The sequence below is a fragment of the Chenopodium quinoa genome, unplaced genomic scaffold, assembly GCF_001683475.1.
Source record: "Chenopodium quinoa cultivar QQ74 unplaced genomic scaffold, ASM168347v1, whole genome shotgun sequence".
Taxonomy (NCBI): Eukaryota; Viridiplantae; Streptophyta; class Magnoliopsida; order Caryophyllales; family Amaranthaceae; genus Chenopodium; species Chenopodium quinoa.
The window spans coordinates 3,328,091-3,350,127 of NW_018743697.1; the positions used below are offsets into that span (position 1 = coordinate 3,328,091).

The following is a 22,037-nucleotide window of genomic DNA, read 5'->3' on the forward strand; positions in this document are numbered from 1 at the left end:
TCTAAATTGCATTTAAGGTGATTTGAAATCGGGTCAGGAACAATTTGGGTTGAATTTAGGTCGGGGCAATAACAAGTCATGTTGATTTCGAGTCAGGTTAATAACAGATCAGGTTGCATTTTTGGGTCGGGTTAGTAATAGGTCTATCATAATTCGGGTCGGGTCAATAACAAGTCGGGTTGAATTTGGGTTAGATTAATTACAAGCCGAGTTGATTTCGGGTTGGGTTTGTAACCGGTTGGGTTAAATTCGGGTCGGGTTTGGAACGGGTTGGGTTGAATTCAGGTCAGGTTAGTAACAAGTCGGGTTAAATTCGGGTTTTGACGGGTTAAAACGGGTTTGGGTTTGTTGACACCGAAATTTTGTTAGTTAATTATTAGGTGTCAGATGTATGTAAATAAGGAGATAATATAAAAAATTATAAGATATTTATCTTCTGAATCTCATAGATAGTACCAACGTGTCAATAATTTTTGATATTATCTCCTTATTTACATACATCTCACACCTAATAATTAACTAACAAAATTTCGGTGTCAATAAGGTTAATTTCGATTCAAGTCGAGTTCAGTTCAGGTCAATAATTTACGGGTTATATTCGGGTCGGGTCATCTTCAGGTCAGTTCATGTTTGGGTTTGGGTCTCACATACTCGAGTCAACTCGGGTCTAGAGTTGGTTTTAGGTCAGGTCGGGTTTAGGTCACCATTTTTTCGGGTTCAGATGGGTCGGTTAATAATTGGGTTTAAGTCTGTATTTCGGGTCGGGTCAACATTTGACAGCTCTAATCATGACTCATAATTCTATGTGGTAGTGTGTTATTTGGTTAATAATTGTTATTTTATTGTATAGGTATACAATTTATTTGATAAAAAAAAAAAAATAATTAATGTGGTAGGAGATGCTATCATTTTTTTTGAAACTTCTCGACCTTTAGTAATGTGAGGCATTAATGGCTAACAAAGTATTGTTGGAATGAAATTACGCTTAGCTGTAAACATTTTATCATATAAAAAAATGTTGTCTATTAGAACCAAACAAAGGCTAAAGTATAAATGGTACATTAAATCGACATGTTGGTGATAAAGTGTATAACACTAAAGGCATGTTCTGATTTACTGAACTGGATTGTTTATGAGAGAAGGAACTTAATTGAACTGAAATTATGCTGAAGAGAGCAGGTCCTAAAAACAAGTACAACAAACAGTTTACTACATTTATTAATAACTCGTAACTAAAGACGTAGCCGAGATTTTTTTTCATTTGATAGGTCATACCTTATAAGTTTTGTACAAAAACTGCATAAAAAATAGAAAAGACCAAAAAAAATGATAAGGATTGAACATACTATTATTAAGTGTTTATACGTTTATGTAAAAACCAACTTTTTTGCCATTTATTCACATCAATATAATAAATACTTCTTTCGTTTTTTATAATTGCAATACTTCACTGAGATGGAAATGTCACAGTAATTGCAACACACAACAAAATGAAGGTTTTGATGGTAAAAATTGTACTATTACCCTTCGCAACACCTCCCCCACCCCTTGTCAGCCATCCCCTCCCTCGACAATGCGTGGTTCCTACACCCAGGCGTATCATGCACATGGTACACCTGAATTTTGAATTTCAAATTTTTTTTTTTAATTTTTAATTTCATTTTCAAAATGTTATTATCCAAAATACTATATTTAGTTCCCTTTCTTTAAAAAAAATTAATATTTTTTTCATATTTTTTCACCAGATTTTTTTTTTAAAAATTTAGTTATAATATTTATTATAATGATTGTTCTGTGTACTTTTTATGAGGCTCTTTATATGACTATATAATGTTCTTTATATAAAAAGTAATTTTTATTCTCTAAAATTATTTCACCTAAAAATAACTTAAGATTTTGTTTTTAAATTTCAAATTTTAAATTTATAAAATTTCGTTTTCAAAATTTTAGTTTTCATTTTTTTTTTATTTCGTTCATATTTTTCACCTTTAATATATATAGTTACAATATTCATTTTAGGGTTGGTATATATAAATTTTTTGTGATGTTCTATATGTGATTTAATAATATTCTCTAATAGAAAACATGATGTACTTTATAGTTGTTTGTAATGTACAATTATTTTTTAAAACTATATCTTTTTCCTTATGTCCATAATTATATCATATAATGATTTTTATTAGATTTTTTGATAGTTTATTTTAATTGTCCATGTTTTTTTATTGTAATTGCAATGTACTTTTATCGTCACATAATATTCATTGCTTAGTGTGAAATGTTCTTTGAATTTTGTCTTTGGATCGTAGTAGGTATATATATAAGTTATGTTCATTAATATTATCATGTTCTTTAATAATATTACGGATGTTCTTTAGATTTGGAAAACAATCATCAATAGAAGAGATCTCAAAAGAATATCATCATCAACCTTCACGATCCTGATTTAAAAAAAATATATACGTAGTTAGTGATAATTAATATTATAAAAAATATATAGAATTAATAAATGATATATTATTTAAAAATACAGAATAAATCAAAGAACATCGAAGCAAAGAACATAAAGGATAAAAATAAAGAACATTCATATAATTGTTCAATAACTATAATAACGAACATAAGTACAATTTATAAAGAACACCATCTTCAACATTTGACAAAATATAAAGAACATCATCTTCAACCTTTGACAAAATATAAAAAACATCATCTTCAACCTTTGACAAAATAAAAGAACATCATCTTCAACCTTTGTCACATGGATCTCAAATTCATAAATATCAAAATTGAAAACAAAAACAACGATATTTTACAATAATCGTGCAAAATAATAACAAAATATAATCAACCAAATAAGCAAAATCCTGAAATTAAAATCATAACAAAGAAAATCAAATTACCTTCTCCGATCCATCGATTACAATTCTCGTAATTTGCTCTGTATTTTTCTCTCTACAAAATTCTTTATAAACTTTATTCTCTCTTAATTCGAAATTGAAATATGGTGAAATTTAATTTAATTTTGAATCCCATGAATTGTGGAAGAGATTATTTTTTCTTTTTTAAATAACAAACTAACAACTTGCAAATGAAATGTTAAAAACACATCATTTAACACTAGGTGTACTATGAGTATTAGGGGTGAACACGGTCTGGTTTGGTGTGGTTTGAGTCTAAACCAAACCAAACCGTAAAAGTTTGGTCAATTTTCCAAACCAAACCAAACCATATTAGTATTGAAACCAAAAACCAAACCGTAATAATGCGGTTTGGTGCAGTTTGGTTTGCGATTTATGATGAGGCGGCATTTTTTCCTAAAAATTGTCAAATAATCAATAAATTTATAATAAAGTTCAAATAATTAGCCAAAGAGATTAAATTCTACTACAAATTTTTAATCATCAATAACTATATACTAAAAGACACACCAACAATGACATGTGTCATTTTTGGTGTGTCCCTTAGTTTTTTTTTATTATTTTTTTTTACTGTATTTAAGGAAACAAATATTATATAAAAATAAAGTATAAAAACCTACACATAAATAAAAGATTTGATGTATTCTTGACAACTATATAAACTTATGTAAAAGGAAAACAAAAAAAAAAAAATCAAACTTAGCTTTAACATAATTTTTGCCAATCATAGTGTCATATACTTCAATAATTGCATTTTTTTATTTAATATCTTTATAAAATAATACATTATATTTAGAAGCTTCAAGAAAGTAACTAGAATATAAAAATTACTTTAAATAAAATATTTGATAAATCCTTCCACAAAAATATTAACAACGGCAGAGTATAAATTTTAGGAAAAAAAACGAAATCTTATATTTGACATATTGAGTGTAATGTACTACTCCGTATTTTTTACAAAACCAATTTACTTTCTAAAAAAAAATAGAAATATATTTACGGGTTAAATACATACTTCCTCCGTTCTTTTTTACTTGACCCGCTTTGACTTTTACACTGTTCACCACTCCTCCTTTGACCGTGTTTTGTGAATAATAATTAAAGAAAAACATATTCATGTAAGATATTTTTAAATTCGTCTCAACAATTACTATCATAATATATAACTTTTATAATTTTAACTTATCGAGAATTAAAGTTATTGATCGTTAAAGTTTTGCATTGGCAAGCGTGATAAAAGAAATAGGTCAAGTAAAAAAGAACAGAGGAAGTAGTACATAGCTTTAAAAAATTCATTTGGTTAATAAGCAAAAAAAAAAACGATACTAATATGTTGGTTAAATATACAAATATATATAGGTCAGGTTTTGTCAAATGTGTATATTAAAATACTTGTATGGCTAATGAGCTCTTTCATAATAAATACATCATACTATTTTAGACAAATTTATATTTTTTGAAAAACAAATGTATGTTTAATTAAATTATACAGTAATATTTATTTTAAAAAAAAATTAAATCATAGTATATTGTTTTTTTTTTAAAAAAAAAAAAATTCATTTTAGTATTTTTTGTTTTTGTTAACAAATGTATTTTTTTTATTAAATATTATTTTATTGAATAATTATTTAAAATTACCGTGTATGACACGGGATCTAATCTAGTAAAAATAATAACCAACTATTCAAGTGCTAAGTGCTAACACAATAACACATAATAAAAATAATAATACATAACAAATTAACAGTGGAAAAAAAATAATACATTTGTCCAGAAAAATAATTCATACTACATTATAGTTATATGACCTATTTAATTTTAGGTATTGATAATTGAGATTGAGTATAGAGTATAGTAGTATACTGACCGTATAGTCTTCTAATGATTTTTCTTTTTTTTTTTTTTGTTTTTTTATTTTTTTATAATATATAATAACTATTTTAATTTATTTAAAAATTATTTAAATATTAAAATGCGGTTTACGGTTTGGTTTGGTTTATAATTTTTGAAAAACCAAACCAAACCGCAAACCGCATTTCCCAAAAAATCGAAACCAAACCGTATTTTTCCAAACCGCAAACCAAACCAAACCGCTAAAATGCGGTTTGGTCTGGTTTGGTTACGGTCTAGACCAAACTGTGTACAACCCTAATGAGTATGGTACACCCTGGTGTACTATACAATTTTGCACTCCCTCGATACTATTTTCTCAACCCTGAAAAAACTTAAATCCCTCCCTTCTCCCCGTAAAATGGCCGGCTAGTCATCGTTCCACCCCTCTCCACCCTAGCGTCATTTGGATGGGGAAATGGTATTAAGGAAGGGGATGGGCGGTGAAGGGTGGGGGATGAGTGGCGAGTGATGGGGTGGTTGGGTGGTTGTCCAAGAAGGAGGGATAGACAAAAATATTGTTGATCTTGATTTTTTTTGATATTGTATAAATTTGTTGTCAAAAAAATATATTGTATAAATATATGGTTGGGCTTTTAGCATCTGCTACTTAATTAATTCTGGCTAGCCCAATCCAAAAATAAAAAACCCAAGAACAGAAAAATGACATAACAAACCCTAAAGGGCTAAGCAGTAAGAAGACCCAACACACAGGGGTATTATTGGAAAGACAAAAATGAACGGCCAGGATAGAATCCTAAAACAACTACAACATTAAACCCTAGAAATATATTTAAGCCCTCTTTCGCCTCCAAACCCTTTTCTTTTCCTGATTACAATCGCCGGACTTCTGCCAACTTCTCTCCTTCTTCCTTCACACTTTCTCGAACCCTAAAACCCAAATCCAGGTATTTTTCTTCATCTTTGTTCTGCAAATTAACTTGTTCTTCTGAATTTGTTTGGTGAATTGAATTTGTGTGATTTGTGTTGTAGTCATGAAGATCGTCGCCGCTTACTTGTTGGCTGCTTTGGGCGGTAAAGCTAACCCTACTCAGGCTGATGTTAAAAGTATTCTTGCATCAGGTAACGTTTTTTGAGTTAATTGCATGATAATCGAAACTTGTTTTGATAATGTGTGAAAAAAAGACTGATTTATAAGATTTTTTGTGCTAATTATTCTGCGAAAATTTGGCTTTATGTTCGTAACTACGTAATAATGTGTTGATTTCTTGTTCAATTAAGTTTAGATTCATATTCTATTTACATGAAATTATGATAAGGTTATCATTGAAATTGGGGTAGAATTTGTTGTTCGATATGAATGAGTTGAGTTTTGTTGGACGATTAGAACATTGGGTTTTGTTGAATTGTGAAGGGTGTGGGTTGGTTTGATTCGTGGGAAACGGGATGTTAATACTTCCTCTCTCCTTTTATTAGAGTCCCATTTATAAGACGGAGGGAGTATAAACCGTTTGTATACATGTATGATGTATATACACTTTGAATACTAGTATTTTGAATTGCGATAATATACTGGTTGTTCCGAGCATGTTGGACTTCTAGTATGATATTCACAAGTGGTTGTGTGAGTTGCGGGTAGACTGATACTGCAATTAGCATAGTGCACTTAGGCTTGCTGTGCGCTACTGCGCTCTGTATGGCACGGGCGCGAGTGCGTGATTATTGTTGTTGATCCTATCTTTTGCTTAGGATGTGCTATTAATGTGTGTTTTTGTCATTGTTTTTGAGATTTAACTTTTGGTCCTATGTTATTAATTGAATACAAGTTTATGACATAGTGTGGCAAGTTATTCGGCTTTTCTCCAATCTTGTTAGGAGTATGGTCACTGCATGATTTAGGTTGCCACCCTAGTCTGTTTAATAGTAAAATTAGTAATACCTTGATTGATGGGAGTCTTTAATGAGTTGATGAAATGTGAAGTTTGGTTGGTTGGGCAATGATACAACAGTCTAGTATGGTCACTGCATGATTTAGGTTGCCACCCTAGTCTGTTTAATAGTAAAATTAGTAATACCTTGATTGATGGGAGTCTTTAATGAGTTGATGAAATGTGAAGTTTGGTTGGTTGGGCAATGATACAACAGTCTAGTATATTCTGGAGGCTGGAATTTCATATACTTTCTAATAAATTATAGCATTATCAATGTTTGAGTGAAGAAAGTTTAAATTAATAGGCTAAGGGTTATGCTCCTTTGCTTTTGTTTTCCTTGGAGGAGCAGGGCTTGGTTGTCTATGACTGTATGCAGTAACTCTTAACTGTGTATTTGTTTGATTGCAGTGGGTGTTGAAGCTGATGAGGACAGACTTCAATTGTTCTTTGACCAAGTTTCTGGCAAAGACATCACAGAACTAGTCGCTGCAGGAAGAGAAAAGCTTGCATCTGTCCCAGCTGGTGGAGGTGCAGTTGCAGTATCAGCTGCTCCAGCTGGTGGTGCCGGTGGTGCTGCCGCCGAGGCTCCCAAGGAGGAGAAGAAAGTTGAAGAGAAAGAAGAATCCGATGATGTAAGAAAAGCTCTATGGTCATCCTTAAAATATCAATTTGGTCCATTTATTAATTTTGAAAATTTGATGTTACAATTTGCTAACTCCTCTATATATTATCTCTATTGCAGGACATGGGTTTCAGTCTCTTCGATTAAGTCAGAAGAAGCCGAGCTTTACATGAAGTCGTCGTCTTTTAAAAGTAGCTCAAGTTTTGTTTTGCTATTTGGAGATGTTTTTAGTTTTTTCTTGGAGATTTTACGTTTCTTTTAGCTAATGTTTGAGGGATTGGCAGACTATTAGTTATGTTGGATTATGTGGTAAGTGGTAATCAATCATCCAATATATATTATACTTTTGGCATCCTTGGCATTCATACCTGATTATTCTAAGGCACAGCTTATTGCTTTTGCTTGATTGCATCTAATTTTTGTCTCAATTACTTGGTTTCTTTATTCAAAAGTTAATATTGAATAGCTACTACATGCACAATATGTTAAATATTCTAGAATATTTAATGATGTCTATCTTAATTCATACGACTTGGGTAATATCTTAAGCTTGAGACTGTCAATTTATCATCAATTTACTGCAAATTTATTGAAGTGGTATGCTTAAACTTGCAATCTTTCTGTGTGTAGCAATCTAGCAACTAGCACGTTGGAATATAACTGTGACAAATTATATAGCAATGCAAACACCTTTGTAAAATGTTGTATTCTAGAAATACTATACTTGCATTCTCAAAGCCATACATTGGAATATAACCGTGACAAATTATAGAGAAGTACATACCCACCTCCATAGGGCCATAGTTATGATCAGATTTTTCCCATAAGCAAGAAGAAATCCAAATGAAAGAGTTACTCACGGGCTCACGGCATTGCACTAAGGCTTGCATTGAAGACAAAGCCACGCGACAACCCATCCCCGAAGTCAGGTGCCCCCTCAATCCACCGCCACTCGCTGCCACCCCCAATCACCCCCTTAGCCGAATCATCCCAAACAGCCAACCTCCCTCCAGGCGTTGAAAAATAAACTTTATCTCCACCTCCAAAATACTTATTGTACAAAATAGTTTCCTCGAAACACTTGTACATATCATAGGGCATTCTGCCTGCCTCTTCCCACTCCAAGCTCTCCAAATCCAGCCTTAGTGTTAATATTGCTAAGTGAGCATAATCGTTTATTAACATTGTTTTCTTTTCTGCTCCCACCAGTAAAATCTTGTTCCCAACCCCATTTAGTAATTTGGGATATCGTAAAATATCAATCCTAACCCCCCACTCTTTCTTCTTTACCAAACTCCACACCAACGACGTCGTTTCATTTTCAGGCAGTTTACAGGTGATTATATCATTACAAGATGACTCCATATGACGCCAACACAATGCATACACGGAGCTCCCTACGAAAATGCTTCTTCTAGGATTCAAATTTGTTTCATTCAACGAACACCTTAAATTCGTCGATAACTTGAGCCAATCTTCATTGTGATTGTCCCTATATAAGGTGGCAAACTGAGTGAACAAAAAAACTCGACCACTTGAACCAGCTAAGACTGACCCATTTTTTTACCATGCAGACCCGAGCTTGGGGAGGACTCGGTAAGCCCGGGTCAAGGGGTTGCATACAACAAGTGATCGAAAAGGTGAGTCAGGGGACTCACCCCAAAGGTAGATACACCCGGGTGAAGAAGTAACAAGGAAAAGAGAGGTGAAGGGAAGGAAGGTAAGGTCAAACTTGAGCCACTGGTTAGATGAGTGGTCAAAGGCGTGGAGAAGAGAGACAGGTGGCGGGGATACGAGTCGGTAGTACTTGTCGTGGAGAGGAGGACAGAGAGCGAGGAGAGGGAAGGGAAGGTTGGAGATGAGGTTGAGGAAGTGAGGAGAAGTGAGGAGGTGGTGGAAAGGTTTGGATATTAACCTGCAAATGATGATTTGGCCAAGTGGGTGTTTGATGAAGATCATGCATAGAATGTCTTGTGGAAGGCTGTACATTGGTGAGGAATCTGCGGATTCCATGCTAGAGAAGAATAGAGTTTCTCAAGGTTATTCATAAACTCTATAATGGTTGAAGATAGTTGGGTTTGGAGCGGAGACATGGTCAAGCAGTGAAGTTCTTTTAAGCAAAGACGTGCAAGCAACATATTAAGTTAAATAATATGCGATTTTGTCATGCAAAAGGCATACTATTCTAAAATATGTTCGAAAATAAGTCAAAAATGAATTGCATATATGATATATCCTTAGTTTGAAAAAACTTTTTACCAGTATGATGGTTAAATTTAATGAATCATAAGAAAGTCCCCTACTTCATAATAAATAAAATATTAAAAAAAAGGGAAAAAAAAAAGAGTAGCCTAATGATAACAAAGCTCGTAGTAAAATTTCAAGAACTTATAGTAATTTTCGAAATATAAATCAAATTCCGTCTATACTAATGTTATATGAAGTATAATGTTATATGAGGTTTCTAACAACAAAAATGGATAAGGGCGTAAGGCATATATTTCAGCAATACTCAAGGCCCAATAAGCCCAGTATAAATGGATGAAACGAGTAGTAGGATCCTTGTACGAATTGTACCAATGTTTGGTTGAGATATCTGGATCCAGATTCCAGAATCCATAAAAAATGATGATGTTTTAAAGTTAAGGTTGCACTTGTCGACAACTTGTTAGCTAAAATACAAAACCGTACTCAACCCATATTGATATTGTTCATCAAGGAGACAAGGACCCATTAACTCGAGCTCTTTCCCAAATTAAAGTCAAGAAGAACCGCAATTCTCAAATTGCAGCCAAAGTTTTAAGAATTCCCAAAGTACCGTCCACGTCACCGGTTCAGGGTGAAGAAATTTTAAATCCGGTCTACAGCAAAACCGCTACCTGAAGTAGCGGTTTTTACTAATAAACCGCTACTTCAGGTAGTGGTTTCTTTTTAATAAACCGCTACTTCAAGTAGCGGTTTTTGTTTAATAAACCGCTACTTCAAGTAGCGGTTTTCTAGCAGGTATAATTTCCCGATTTCACTTTCCTCTTTCATTTTCGTCTTCTCACCAAAATCCCATCCACGCCTTCCACCAAAATCACACCTCCTTCAACGGAAGCCGGCGCAGCCAAGGAATCCACCGACGCCGCCGGAGCATTCCTCAGCAACGAAGGCCGCCGCTGTTGACGCCGAGGGTTCGAATTTAGTGGTCGGCTTCGCTAATTTCAGAAGAAACGTGCTGATCTTCTTGTTTGTGGTAAGTGCCCTAATTATTTTTTGTATTCAGTTATTGGGTTTGTTGTTGTTATTGAGTTTGTTGTTGTTATTGAGTTTCAGAATTGTATGTATGTGTTGTTGTTGTTGGTTTTGGTTGTGTTGTTGTTGTTAGTGTTCTTGTTTATTGTTGTTGTTATTGAGTTTCGGTTTTGGTTGTGTTGTTGTTGTTAGTGTTCTTGTTTATTGTTGTTGTTATTGAGTTTCAGAATTGTATGTATGTTTGTGGTTGGTTTTGGTTGTTGTTGTTGATTTACTTACCTTACATATAACCCTTGTAGAATTATTAATGGTTTCGATCACATTACTCAGTTTAGGTTGCTATAATTGCTGATTTTGAAAGTGAAAATAGAGCTTCTATACACAAAGTACATGAGCTCAAAGTACATGTAGTCATGACTTATGCCCATGTTGAGCTTCAAGAGGTATTAAGACCTTCATAGCTCAGTTTAGGTTGCTATAATTGTGTAGTTTGCTTGCTTGATGTTAGGACATTGCCACACTGTTAATGAATTTTTGCAATCTAATATCTTTGATTAATAATGGTCTTTTCTAGAATGAAACATGGAGGTTCCGAACTACCCTCTATATTGCTATTGGGGTGGAGAAATTGTCCACAAAGATAGCGATATAACGTATAGGGGTGGGAATCAAAAATTTGTGTTTGTACATTCTGCGATGACATATTCACAAGTTCTGAACAAGCTATATGAAGAATTGAGTGTTGATCCTAGAGGTGTGGAGTTGAAGGTGGTTATGCGTTATCCTATGGCTGGGGCATATGTTGCAATTCCGTTAAATGACGACAACGCTGTTAGAGCTATGTGGATTGCTGTGACTCAGAGTTCTTCTGTTGCAATGTTTGGAGTGGCGTAGCTGATAGAGTTCTCTCAGTTAGGGAGCATATGGTCAGCGTGGGACGTGAGTGGAGGGTAGATGGCGGAGTACTAGAGTACGTTAGGCTTGCTGGGTTTTACGGTGTACATAGGATTTTGGGAGGAGGGTTTTTGCTTGATCGATCTCTTCTTACGGCGTTGGTTGAGAGGTGGAGGCAGGAGACACATACTTTCCACCTAGTGGTAGGTGAGGCCACCATTACTTTACAGGATGTCTCCGTCCTGTTAGGTATGAGAGTGCACGGCCCTCCTGTCATTGGACCTCCATTTGAGGGATGGCATGACCTAGTTGAGGAGTTGCTGGGAGTTCGACCTGGCCATGATGATAACGGTAAGCCGTTTCTGGAGGGATCTACTTTGAAGTTGACGTGGCTCAGACGTCACTTCTCACAGATGCCAGAGGGAGCTGATGACTTGACAGTTCAGCGCCATAGCCGTGCTTACATTCTCACTCTCATGGGATCTATTATGTTCGCCGACAAGAGTGGCGATGCTGTGTCACTCTACTACTTGCCGTTCCTTCGAGACTGGGGGACAGCTTCGACCTACAGCTGGGGGAGTGCGACTCTTGGTTTTTTGTATCGGCAGCTATGTCGAGGATGTCAGCGAGATTCAAGACAGATTGGAGGCCCGCTCATCCTACTACAGTTGTGGTCGTGGGAGCATATTACTATTGGCCGACCATACATTAGGAGGCCTCGAGATCCGCCACAGGAGGACCCTGAGGCTGAGGATGAGGATGACATTTTGGGGACTCAGCATCAGCGAGGTGTTGACCCTTTGGCGTGCAGGTACAATGTTTGCTTCAAGTTCATGTTCTTACAATTCTATCTTTCAAGAATTATTATTAACATGTCTTTACAGGTGGTTACGTGTCCATCTATCGTGTGCGCATACTGCTTCTGGACTACCATACTACAGAGATGCGTTTGACCATCAGCGCGAGGACCAGGTACAATCGGTGTTTCTTTTTTTTTGTGCATTGTATTTCTTCCATTATGTTAGTCATATACATGTTGACATACTTGTTTTGGGAATTAGATGATTTGGCAGCCATATACTGAGGCGGTGATGGATCGACTTCCGGAGATTTGTCGCTCAGACATGCACATTTGGCGTTCACGGGCACCTCTGATATGCTTTGACGTCGTTGAGTTCCACCTCCCAGACCGAGTCCTTCGTCAGTTCGGGTTAGACCAGCCGATCCCACAGGATGTAGACACGGACGTTGCTCTACACAGGAAGGATCGAAGGGGACAGCGTAATTGGGAGATTCGGCATTCGGACCATGTACACGAGTGGAGTCGACGAGAGGCATTAGTCGTCCAGGGATACCCGTTCACTGGGACTTCTTCCCCGGCCATGACAGAGTACATGGCTTGGTACCATCGCATCACGAGACTGGTCATTACTCCACCTTCGCAGGAGCGCCCCCCGAGTCATTACCAGCCAGCTACCTCGGACCTCCTGCTTGTATGAACTTCACTTCATTTCAATCTAGTTCTTACGTTTTTGATTTCATTTTACTAACATTAAAACTACACTTAAATGTAGGCACATGCATTTGCTGATTTGCACGTCCAGCTATCGGGAGCTACTGAGACCATCTCCCACTTGCCACCAGAGACGGCTATACCATTTGCCATACAGACGATGCAGGGTTTTACATCATTTTGTGGCCAAACCTTGTCTAGGGTGGGGCAGTCACACCTTATTCAGCAGCCTCGACCGTCCACGTCTTCATCTTCTACTGTGCACACTATGCCGATCAGACCACCACCTCATCGTGGAGGCCATTCAGCACGTGCCTTCCGTCCACCGACTCCTTCTCAGCATACTATCATGACATCTCCTCCACTAGTGCATCGCCAGTATCAGAGAAACCGACGGCGTAGCAACACTACGTCTGGGGTTGGAGTTGGCCTGGATGACATTCCAGAGGAGACAGCTGCATCATCTTCATCGTCACCTCATGGGAAGAAGCAACGCCCGAGCTAAGTGTATATTTTGGAACTAAACTAATTTTTTTGTAAATGCTTAGAATTGGATTTTGTTATATTTAATCAATTGAAAAATATTCGACTTTGCAATTTCGACTTCCTTAGATCTTCATAAACTTGTTATTTATGGTGGTTGTGTTGAAAATATGCTATATATCTCATGTTTTACAGGTACACAACTTGCAGGTTTTTTTTTTTTGAGTGATTATGCAAGTTTGAAAAAAAAACCAGTCCAGGGTAAACCGCTACTTGAAGTAGCGGTTTTTCAAAGTAAACCGCTACTTGAAGTAGCGGTTTTCCAAAATAAACCGCTACATTAAATAGCGGTTTTTTGTAAACAAACCGCTACTTCAAGTAGCGGTTTTAAACTAAGAAACCGCTACTTGAAGTGGCGGTTTATTGCAAAGAAACCGCTACTTCAAGTAGCGGTTTACCCTGGACCGGAAAAAAAAAAATCGGTTTTTTAACCAGTGCTTACGTGGACGGTAGAATGGGAATTCTTAAAACTTTGGCTGCAATTTGGGAATTGCGGTTCTTCTTGACTTTAATTTGGGAAAGAGCTCCATTAACTCACCTGTCTTTTTCCTTGTATTGTTTGTCTCAGTTTAGTTGTCACTTTGAGGTAAATTTTCTTTTTACCAATTTTGTATCACTATATTTTTTACCAAAATCAAATTGGGAGTAATAATTTAAAGAACTACAAGTATTTACATACAAATACAATTAGTTCACTACAAAATTTCTACTTCTTTCGTTTTTATTTTATTTTATTTTTTAATTTGATCACGCATGTTTATCAAGTATCAACAATATCTTGAACTAGATTTATTAAAATTATAAAAACTCGATATTTATTCATGAAACAAATCACATAAAATTTGCAAGATTTGAGCCACCTTTTCCGAAAAAAATACCGAAAATTCCTAAAACAAATTTTATGATGTCAAACTTGAAATCTCAAAATCATCTAGTCCCAACTCCACCGTCGGACCAACCTAAAATCGGTGATTACTACACGTACTTCCGAAACTTCCTCATCACTTTAAGTACATTAAATTTGATAGTTACGCATAGGGGGGTACAAAAATTGGCCCGGACCTGAAACCGGACCTGAACCGACCTGAACCGGACCGGACCTGACCCGGACCTGACCCGGACCTGTTGATTCAGGTCCGGTCCCGGTTCTTAAAAATCCAGGTTCCCGGTCCCGGTCCGGACCCGGTCCAAACCCGGGGTTTTCAGGTCCGGACCTGAAACCCGGGAAAATCGTAATTAAAAAAAAAAAAAAAGAAGAAAATCAAACTCTGAAAAATTGAAACTGTGTTTTCGTGGACTTATTTGTATTTTCGGTGGACTCATTTGTATTTTTGGTGTTTGAGAATCAGGACTTTATAGACTTTATGTAGTTTTGTAATTGATAATTTTGGTTTGTATGTAATTATTAAATTATGCAACAGGTCTAAAAATCACAAAACAGGTCCATATGCAGGTCCAACAGGTTTTGTATTAAAAAAAAAAACGAAAAAGACACAAAACAGGTCCATTCAGGTCCAAACCCGGACCGGACCTGATTTTTCAGGTCTGGCCCGGAACCGGACCTGTTAATTCAGGTCCGGTCCCCGGTCCTCATAATTACCCAATTCAGGTCCCCGGTCCAAACAGGTTCGGTCCAGGTCCGGTCCGGTTTTGGACCGGTGTACACCCCTAGTTACGCGTACATGATCGTAGTGCTCCTCATAAAAACCACGAGTAAATCATCCTAAAATCTTTGTGGACCAAAGGTACCATGTCCCTTCAATATCCAAGTTGAATTACCCTCCAATATCTCGACGACCAACCAATCTAGGACTATATACTTGCTAATGAGGGAAATTTCTTAGAAATTGTTTGTTGCAAAAATCTTTACAAATTCTTTTGGCATCTTAATATTTATTGGCATCTACATTTTTCATGTATAAAGACCTCGCTCTTTGTCGTTTGTTAGAAGCCAAAACTTTGCGTTACCCTTCAATTTTAGGCACATACATTGCATTCTACATGACATTTGCCAACTTTATACTATATTAATATTATTAAAATACCATATTTTATACTTGTAGCTTTTATTAAGTGGGGTACTTATTTTTTGGTTGCTTGCTAATGGATTTAATGGACCACCAAATTTATGCTCTTTTTATTTTATTTTCATTAGTAAAGTATAAAAAAATAAAAATTGTTTTTTTTTGTTGAATTTATAATATGGACTTGAATATAGAGCACGGACGGCAGCCGAAATAGGTGGGTATGAGAGTTTCTAAATGCAGAGGATTGGTGACACGTTAATGTATCACAGCTCATTCAAAATAGGAAACTGGAGTTAGTTCTGGAAACTGCGCACATTTTGACTGTGATGCAACAGAACTGACGACTGTGTGATTAAAACTCTACCTTAACTGCAGTGTCACTACTGTTTGGGACTCTCAGTTTTAGTTACTGCTAGTGCTACCTCTGCTTCAACTGTCATGGGTTGTTATCATATTATGTGGATATGTGATAGCTGCGTGACTATGGTTAATGAGGTCTCAGGGGTAGTTTCGTCATTTTAACAGGTATTTCCAAGGCCGTTTTAGAGATACCGTGGAGAAATACGATAACAACTTAGGGCCTGTTTTGATTTACTGAACTAAGCTGAACTGAACTGAACTGTATATGAACTAAGCTGAACTGAACTGAAATTAAGCTGAAGAGAACAAACCCTTAGAATAAATTTAGGGTAATTATTGATTTAATAGAAGTCGTGGAGTAATTGTTATGTGCTGTGTTAACATTCACGAGTATTCGAAATTTGTCTAATCATGTCAACTTGGATTACTATTATTTATTAACTTTGATTGACGTTTATTGTTAACTAGAAAATTCTGTGTTTGTCATTTAGTTTAGTCATTTTATACTTGTCAAAATGTTGAGATTTAAGAACAGGTGTTGAAAGCAAAAATATAGTAACTAGCAATGTAACATCAACATAACATTACTGTACTAATTAATGTCTTAAAAGAGACTCTCACTGATGGTAGAGGTATCTAAAGAAAGATGTAGATGAATGCAACCTTACTCCAATCATAGAGGAGAGGGGATATGCATATGCTGACCTTCAGCCTAAAGCACATCCATTCATCCATACTCAACTAAAACAACAAACACGCAACTTAAGCAACCAAAAGTGTTTTGTAGACCTTTAGTATTGATAACTCTTATGAAAGATAGAGACATAAAAATATGATTATAGTATTACATGTATGACGTTTTCTTTCTAGGGTAAACACTATGGTACAACAATCGTATGAGAAAATTTGCAGAAATTTGGTATCAGATAACGGGTTTGGATAAACAGTCGGCGAGAAAGTTGTGTCGTAAATGTGTCTGGAATGCCTACTGGCCTCTGATTGACACTGGAAACCTCTCAACATATCAAATGAAAATTTTGATTCAATCCCTGTACAAACTCAAATCAAAAGCTAATCAATATTAGCACCATTCAATCCTTGTACAAACTCAATTCTAAAGCCCAAGGCTTTAATTCATAATCAAAGTTTACATCATTCTCTTTTAGGAAAAATAAAAATACAACACTTTATAAACCTATGGTTGAAATTGCACAGAAAAATGCAATACTACATTCAATGTTTCTGTTGAGAAAATTCTGAACTGGTGCACACGTTTCATGCACATCAGATAATATGACGACCTATTGATTTTTTAATTCTTTAAGTAAAAGAAAAAAAAAACAGCCAGCTTGAACAAAGTAACTCAAATTTATCTGCAGGAAAGAAGTTGATCCAGCTTCATCTGCTTCACATTATGCGATGCATCTTACTATGAAGTTGGGGTTAAACCTCTGTCTCTATTTTCATCAGCCTGCAATTTTTCCATGAATCGCCATCAATGGTTGTAATGACTGATGGCTCGAGCTGGCTCATGGCTTTTTGTATTGTCCATCTCCTCCTTTTCCTGCATTATTGTGCAGAAATTGATACCACCACCGTTATATTTTAGACTAATCAGATTACTAACTTCATATGCAGAGATGATTATTCAATTAAGATTTTTTATTGGCATAATTGTTTTAAGAAATTAATCAGTTGACTACGATCTCACACTACATGTCTGTCTCTACAAGATTATAACAGGCTACCAGACCTCACCTGTTAGTAAGTACTTCATTGTCCAGAGTTTGAACACTAGTTTGGGATGTTCAAAGAAACATTTTACATTTCCTAGAATAGAAATTGATAAAACAGGGGATGGGAAGTAGACAAATATTGAAGGATATGTTGTGAAATCCTAGTGAATCTCTAATCATGAGGGGATGGTACGCACAGCAAAGATGGTAAATGTGTAGTCATATCAAATAGGCACAATACAGAACTATGTTAATGTATGTGTTCTTCCATCACAACATTGAAGTTCCAAAGAGCAGCATTATTCATTTACGCTGTATGAAACTGGTAGGCCGAATATATGGTGAAATTATGACATGTTATAACCAATGATTTCTACATCGTCATACATAATCCCATAAAGTTTTCTTTATCGATGATAAACCTATCTCATGATAAATTCAATGTCATAGCTCAATACATTATCACATCAACCTCTGATAATCAACAAGGCTATTGGAAAATGGGAATAGGAGTTTGGGGGTTGAAGAATGGAAATGAGACTATGAGAGTGGGAAATAGCAATTGGAAATTTCACTAAGTGTGGGAAGTACAAACTCTTACATTCTTGTCAACCAACAACATCCTAGTTTTCTGCATCTCGGGAAATCACACACGAAGAGTATTTCTACAATGATAAAACGACCACTGAATTGTTCTGTGATGGGGATAATTTGGGAATTAGTGCTAGCAATTTACGGAGTACTATAATGTCTTTCATCAATATTGTTGTTTCAACTCTGTCTATCACTCACAAAAACTCACCCCAATAACAAACTCCTCGGCTCCTAACCACTCTTGGTAATGAAAACTTGGGAACATGGCCTCCTAATTTCTACTCGTACTTAATTCCAATCCTAGTTCCTAAAACCAAACACGAGAATTGTAATTCCCATGAATCCCATCCACCTAACTATCCCATTTCCACCACATTGCCATGAAGGCAATAGCACAATCAAACTAATGCTACAATTTGGAAACAAATGCAAGTAACATGCCTTTCTTTATTTGTTCAATCCACAATTGAGTCTAACAATACTATCTCAATTATAGTCATTGCAATCTAAAACTAGTATAATCAGGCAAAACAATGTACAATTACACTACAACTAATCAATTTCATGCTCAAAACTTCACACAACATTCCAACCACACTAAAACTTAAAACATACCCCTATGATCAGATTGATAATGAATAGAAATCCACCAAAGCAACGAGCCACAAAGTCACAGCATTGTCCCAAGGCACGCATCGAACACGAAACCACGCAACAACCCGTCCCCATACCCGGGCGCCCCCTCGATCCACCGCCACTCGCCACCACTACCACTAAAAACCTCTTGAGCAGAGTTATCCCACAATGCCAACTTCCCAACTCTCTTAGCCGAGAAACAAACCTTATCCCCACCTCCAAACACCTTAAATTTCGAAGATTCCTGAAAACACTTATACATATCTAAAGGCATTCTTCCTGCTTCATCCCACTCCAAACTCTCCAAATCCAACCTAAGTATCAATATCGTTGAACATGAAGCATTCAATGAAAATGACGATTTTAGCCCTCCCACCATTAAAATCTTACTCCCAACCCCTTTAACCAATCTAGGTCTTTTCAAGATATCAAACACATCACCCCATTCACTCCTCTCCACCCTACTCCACCCCAACGACGTCGTCTCGAATTCCGGCAAATTACAGCTAAATAGCTTCCAGATGCTTCTCCAAGGTGAACCCACATCACAAAGCGCATACAACGAGCTCCCAACTAAGATGGGACTCCGAGGTTTCGACGGCAAATTCGACGAAAACTTCAACCAGTTATCCTGCTTATTAAAGCCATGATTGCAGTTGTTACTGTGATCACACCAATACAAGGTCGCAAGTTCAGTGAGCACAAGAACCCGATGACCCGACCCGGATAAGACCGACCCGTGTTTGGACCAAGCCGACCCGAGTTGGGGTAAGACCCGGTAAGCCCGAGTCAAAGGGTTACAAACAACGAGCGAGCGAGCGGGTGAGTCGGGCGAGTCACCCCAAAGGTAGATCTGACCGAGTGATGACGTCACAGGGGAGAGAGAAGTAAAGGGTAGGAAAGTAAGATCGAATCTGAGCCATTCATCGGAGGAAGGATCGAAGGCGTGGAGAATCGGCGGCGGAGGAGAGAGAGGGGACGGCTGACGGTGGCGCGTGTGGTGGTGAGGAGGGCGGAGAGCGAGGAGAGAGAGAGGAGGGTGAAGGGAGAAGATGAGGTGGCAGAAGGAGGGTGAAGTGAGGAGGTTGTTGAAGGGTTTTGAGATGGATCTGCAGATTATGATGTCACGAAGAGGGAGTTTGGTGAAGATCATGTGGAGGGTGTCTTGAGGGAGACGGTAGATTGGGGGGGAATCCATTGATGGAGGAGGAGAGAGAAAGTTGAAGGTTGTTAATGGCGGAAATTTTGGGGCTTTTAGGAGAGAGAAAGTGAAGGGGAGGAGTGAGAATGGGTGGGTACTGGGTGTATCCGAGTTAACTCGAGTATGACTCAGATGAGGAGGAAATGTTTTTTTTTTTAGTCAATGAAAAGAAAATTGAACCTATTGGAAAAAAAGGGGAAGGGTATGAATGAAATTGACAAAAATGGAATGGATTACACACTTACACATTGGGTGGAAATTTGATGGGGAGGAAATCTATCAAGGATTTGGAGTAGATTGGGGTTACACTAAAAAATTAATCCGATCGATCTATTTTGATATCACTTGTAAAAAACCCGTTTCAGATTTTGACTAGTATAAAAATTGTCATATTGGGTACAATAGCGACATAGCGAAATTACTCAACTTTAAAATAGACATGACTTGATCTGATTTCACCAAATCCGACCTTAGCATTGAATTGACAGGTTTATTTTCTCCTCATTTTCAAAGTGATTTTAATTTTTATGTTGTTGTTTTTGTGTTTATTGGTTCCACTTGGATTTGTCTCTTGACTATAGTCTTGCCGACCTCACAGTTAACCATCTAGCACCCACAACAAATTTAACGTATTTACTAATACTTTCTATATCCCTTATTAAAAGTTTATTTCTAATATTTATTATTTACATAATAAAGAGAAATAGAATTCTAACAAAAGGACGAGGGAGTATGAGTTATGGATTAGCTATGCTATTTAAAAGGGGGAGGGGAATTGAGGTTTAAATATGTGCATGAAAAAAACTCAAAGAAGAAAACAAAGATGGAACGCAATTGGATGATATTTTGATGGGGGGGGGGGATATATCATGGATGGGTAGCTTAAAATAGGGAGATATTGAGTAATTCAAGTGCTTTTGTAATTTCTTTCTACACTTCTAGCTGTTCTAGCCTTCTAGGTGTTTTTCTGTTTTAATTTCAAAATGGTTTTAATTTCTTTTGCCTTACATAGTTACATACTTACATGTACAAGCAGTAACTATAGCCCACTACCAGTTTGGTTCATACCAAGTACTTTTTTTGTTTTTGTTTATAATGTTATTACTGATAAATATACTGTTATTGTTGATTTTATATTGTTATTTTTTATTCTATAATGTTATTATTCCAACGAGAATTTCAATGAAGAAAGAGGGAAAAAGAAAAGATCCTATTTTTGTATTATACGTACTATTAGTATTAATTTTACACTGTTATTATTAATTTTTATATTATTTTCGTCTCTTGGTATGGACCATACAAGGTAGCGGTCCATCACGCATTCACGCCTCATGTACTAGTATGTTTAATTTGCTTCACTCGCATAGTGGCATTTGTATCCCCTCTCTAGTCTTTGCCAACCTCACTATTTACCGATTACCACCGGTAAGACTCTGTTCTCTTCAAATTATTTCCAGTTCAGTCTTTGCCAACATCACTATAATGATCACGTATGGTTCCACGCTTTTTGAGAAATTATGGAGGTTTCAAGTCCTGGCGTCGAAAAGTCTTGAAATTCTATGGGATACATCTCGATGTCATATAATAACCGTGTGGAACCATATATGATCATTATTTGTTATCATAAATGTTCGTGGTAGACTTGAATCAATGAAATCGGTGCAAGTTATAACCCGTTAAATTGGTCGTTTAAAGACAAATTGGATGGTTCCACCCATCCAATTGAGTTCCCGGAGGATATTTGGGACCATGGTAAAAAATTTCGACAATTTTTTTTATTTCCGGACGAAAGAAAGTAAAAAAATCCAAATTTGAAGACTATTATCCACGTTTTTTGAGAAATTATGGAGGTTTCGAGGCCTTGGTGTCAAAAAGTCTTGAAATTCTAGTGGATACATCTCGGGGTCATATAATGCCATTTGGAATCATACGGGCGAAAGAAAGTCAAAAAATCCAAAATTAAAGACTATTATC

General features: G+C 36.3%; 4 protein-coding genes across 4 annotated transcripts; 2 read left to right on the plus strand and 2 right to left on the minus strand.

Moving 5' to 3' along the window:
- The first annotated feature begins 5,572 nt into the window (after positions 1-5,572).
- On the plus strand, positions 5,573-7,733 carry LOC110684281 (60S acidic ribosomal protein P2-4-like). Its single transcript, XM_021860721.1, has 4 exons — positions 5,573-5,716; positions 5,802-5,891; positions 7,109-7,332; positions 7,443-7,733. The coding sequence occupies exons 2-4, from the start codon at positions 5,804-5,806 to the stop codon at positions 7,467-7,469; spliced, it is 339 nt and encodes a 112-aa protein (XP_021716413.1). The 5' UTR covers positions 5,573-5,716; positions 5,802-5,803; the 3' UTR covers positions 7,470-7,733.
- Positions 7,734-7,999: 266 nt separating this feature from the next.
- Positions 8,000-9,785, minus strand: LOC110684280 (SKP1-interacting partner 15-like). The gene has a single exon (XM_021860720.1). The coding sequence runs from the start codon at positions 8,685-8,687 to the stop codon at positions 8,187-8,189; it is 501 nt and encodes a 166-aa protein (XP_021716412.1). The 5' UTR covers positions 8,688-9,785; the 3' UTR covers positions 8,000-8,186.
- Positions 9,786-11,461: 1,676 nt separating this feature from the next.
- Positions 11,462-13,563, plus strand: LOC110684488 (serine/threonine-protein phosphatase 7 long form homolog). Its single transcript, XM_021860944.1, has 4 exons — positions 11,462-12,264; positions 12,338-12,425; positions 12,515-12,946; positions 13,028-13,563. The coding sequence occupies exons 1-4, from the start codon at positions 11,483-11,485 to the stop codon at positions 13,469-13,471; spliced, it is 1,746 nt and encodes a 581-aa protein (XP_021716636.1). The 5' UTR covers positions 11,462-11,482; the 3' UTR covers positions 13,472-13,563.
- A 3,357-nt stretch (positions 13,564-16,920) lies between these two features.
- Positions 16,921-20,448, minus strand: LOC110684282 (SKP1-interacting partner 15-like). The gene is made up of 2 exons (XM_021860722.1): positions 18,842-20,448; positions 16,921-17,460 (listed from the first exon to the last, which is right to left on the minus strand). The coding sequence occupies exon 1, from the start codon at positions 20,058-20,060 to the stop codon at positions 18,897-18,899; it is 1,164 nt and encodes a 387-aa protein (XP_021716414.1). The 5' UTR covers positions 20,061-20,448; the 3' UTR covers positions 16,921-17,460; positions 18,842-18,896.
- Between the last annotated feature and the right edge of the window lie 1,589 nt (positions 20,449-22,037).

Excerpts from the sequence above, each read along its gene's own strand:
- LOC110684281 (XM_021860721.1), top strand. The coding sequence starts at position 5,804 with ATGAAGATCGTCGCCGCTTACTTGTTGGCTGCTTTGGGCGGTAAAGCT. Across the intron at positions 5,892-7,108 it reads TAAAAGTATTCTTGCATCAG|TGGGTGTTGAAGCTGATGAG; the intron begins GTAACGTTTTTT and ends GTTTGATTGCAG. Across the intron at positions 7,333-7,442 it reads AGAAAGAAGAATCCGATGAT|GACATGGGTTTCAGTCTCTT; the intron begins GTAAGAAAAGCT and ends TCTCTATTGCAG.
- LOC110684280 (XM_021860720.1), bottom strand. The coding sequence starts at position 8,687 with ATGGAGTCATCTTGTAATGATATAATCACCTGTAAACTGCCTGAAAAT.
- LOC110684488 (XM_021860944.1), top strand. The coding sequence starts at position 11,483 with ATGGTCAGCGTGGGACGTGAGTGGAGGGTAGATGGCGGAGTACTAGAG. Across the intron at positions 12,426-12,514 it reads ACCATCAGCGCGAGGACCAG|ATGATTTGGCAGCCATATAC; the intron begins GTACAATCGGTG and ends TTTGGGAATTAG. Across the intron at positions 12,947-13,027 it reads CTACCTCGGACCTCCTGCTT|GCACATGCATTTGCTGATTT; the intron begins GTATGAACTTCA and ends ACTTAAATGTAG.
- LOC110684282 (XM_021860722.1), bottom strand. The coding sequence starts at position 20,060 with ATGGATTCCCCCCCAATCTACCGTCTCCCTCAAGACACCCTCCACATG.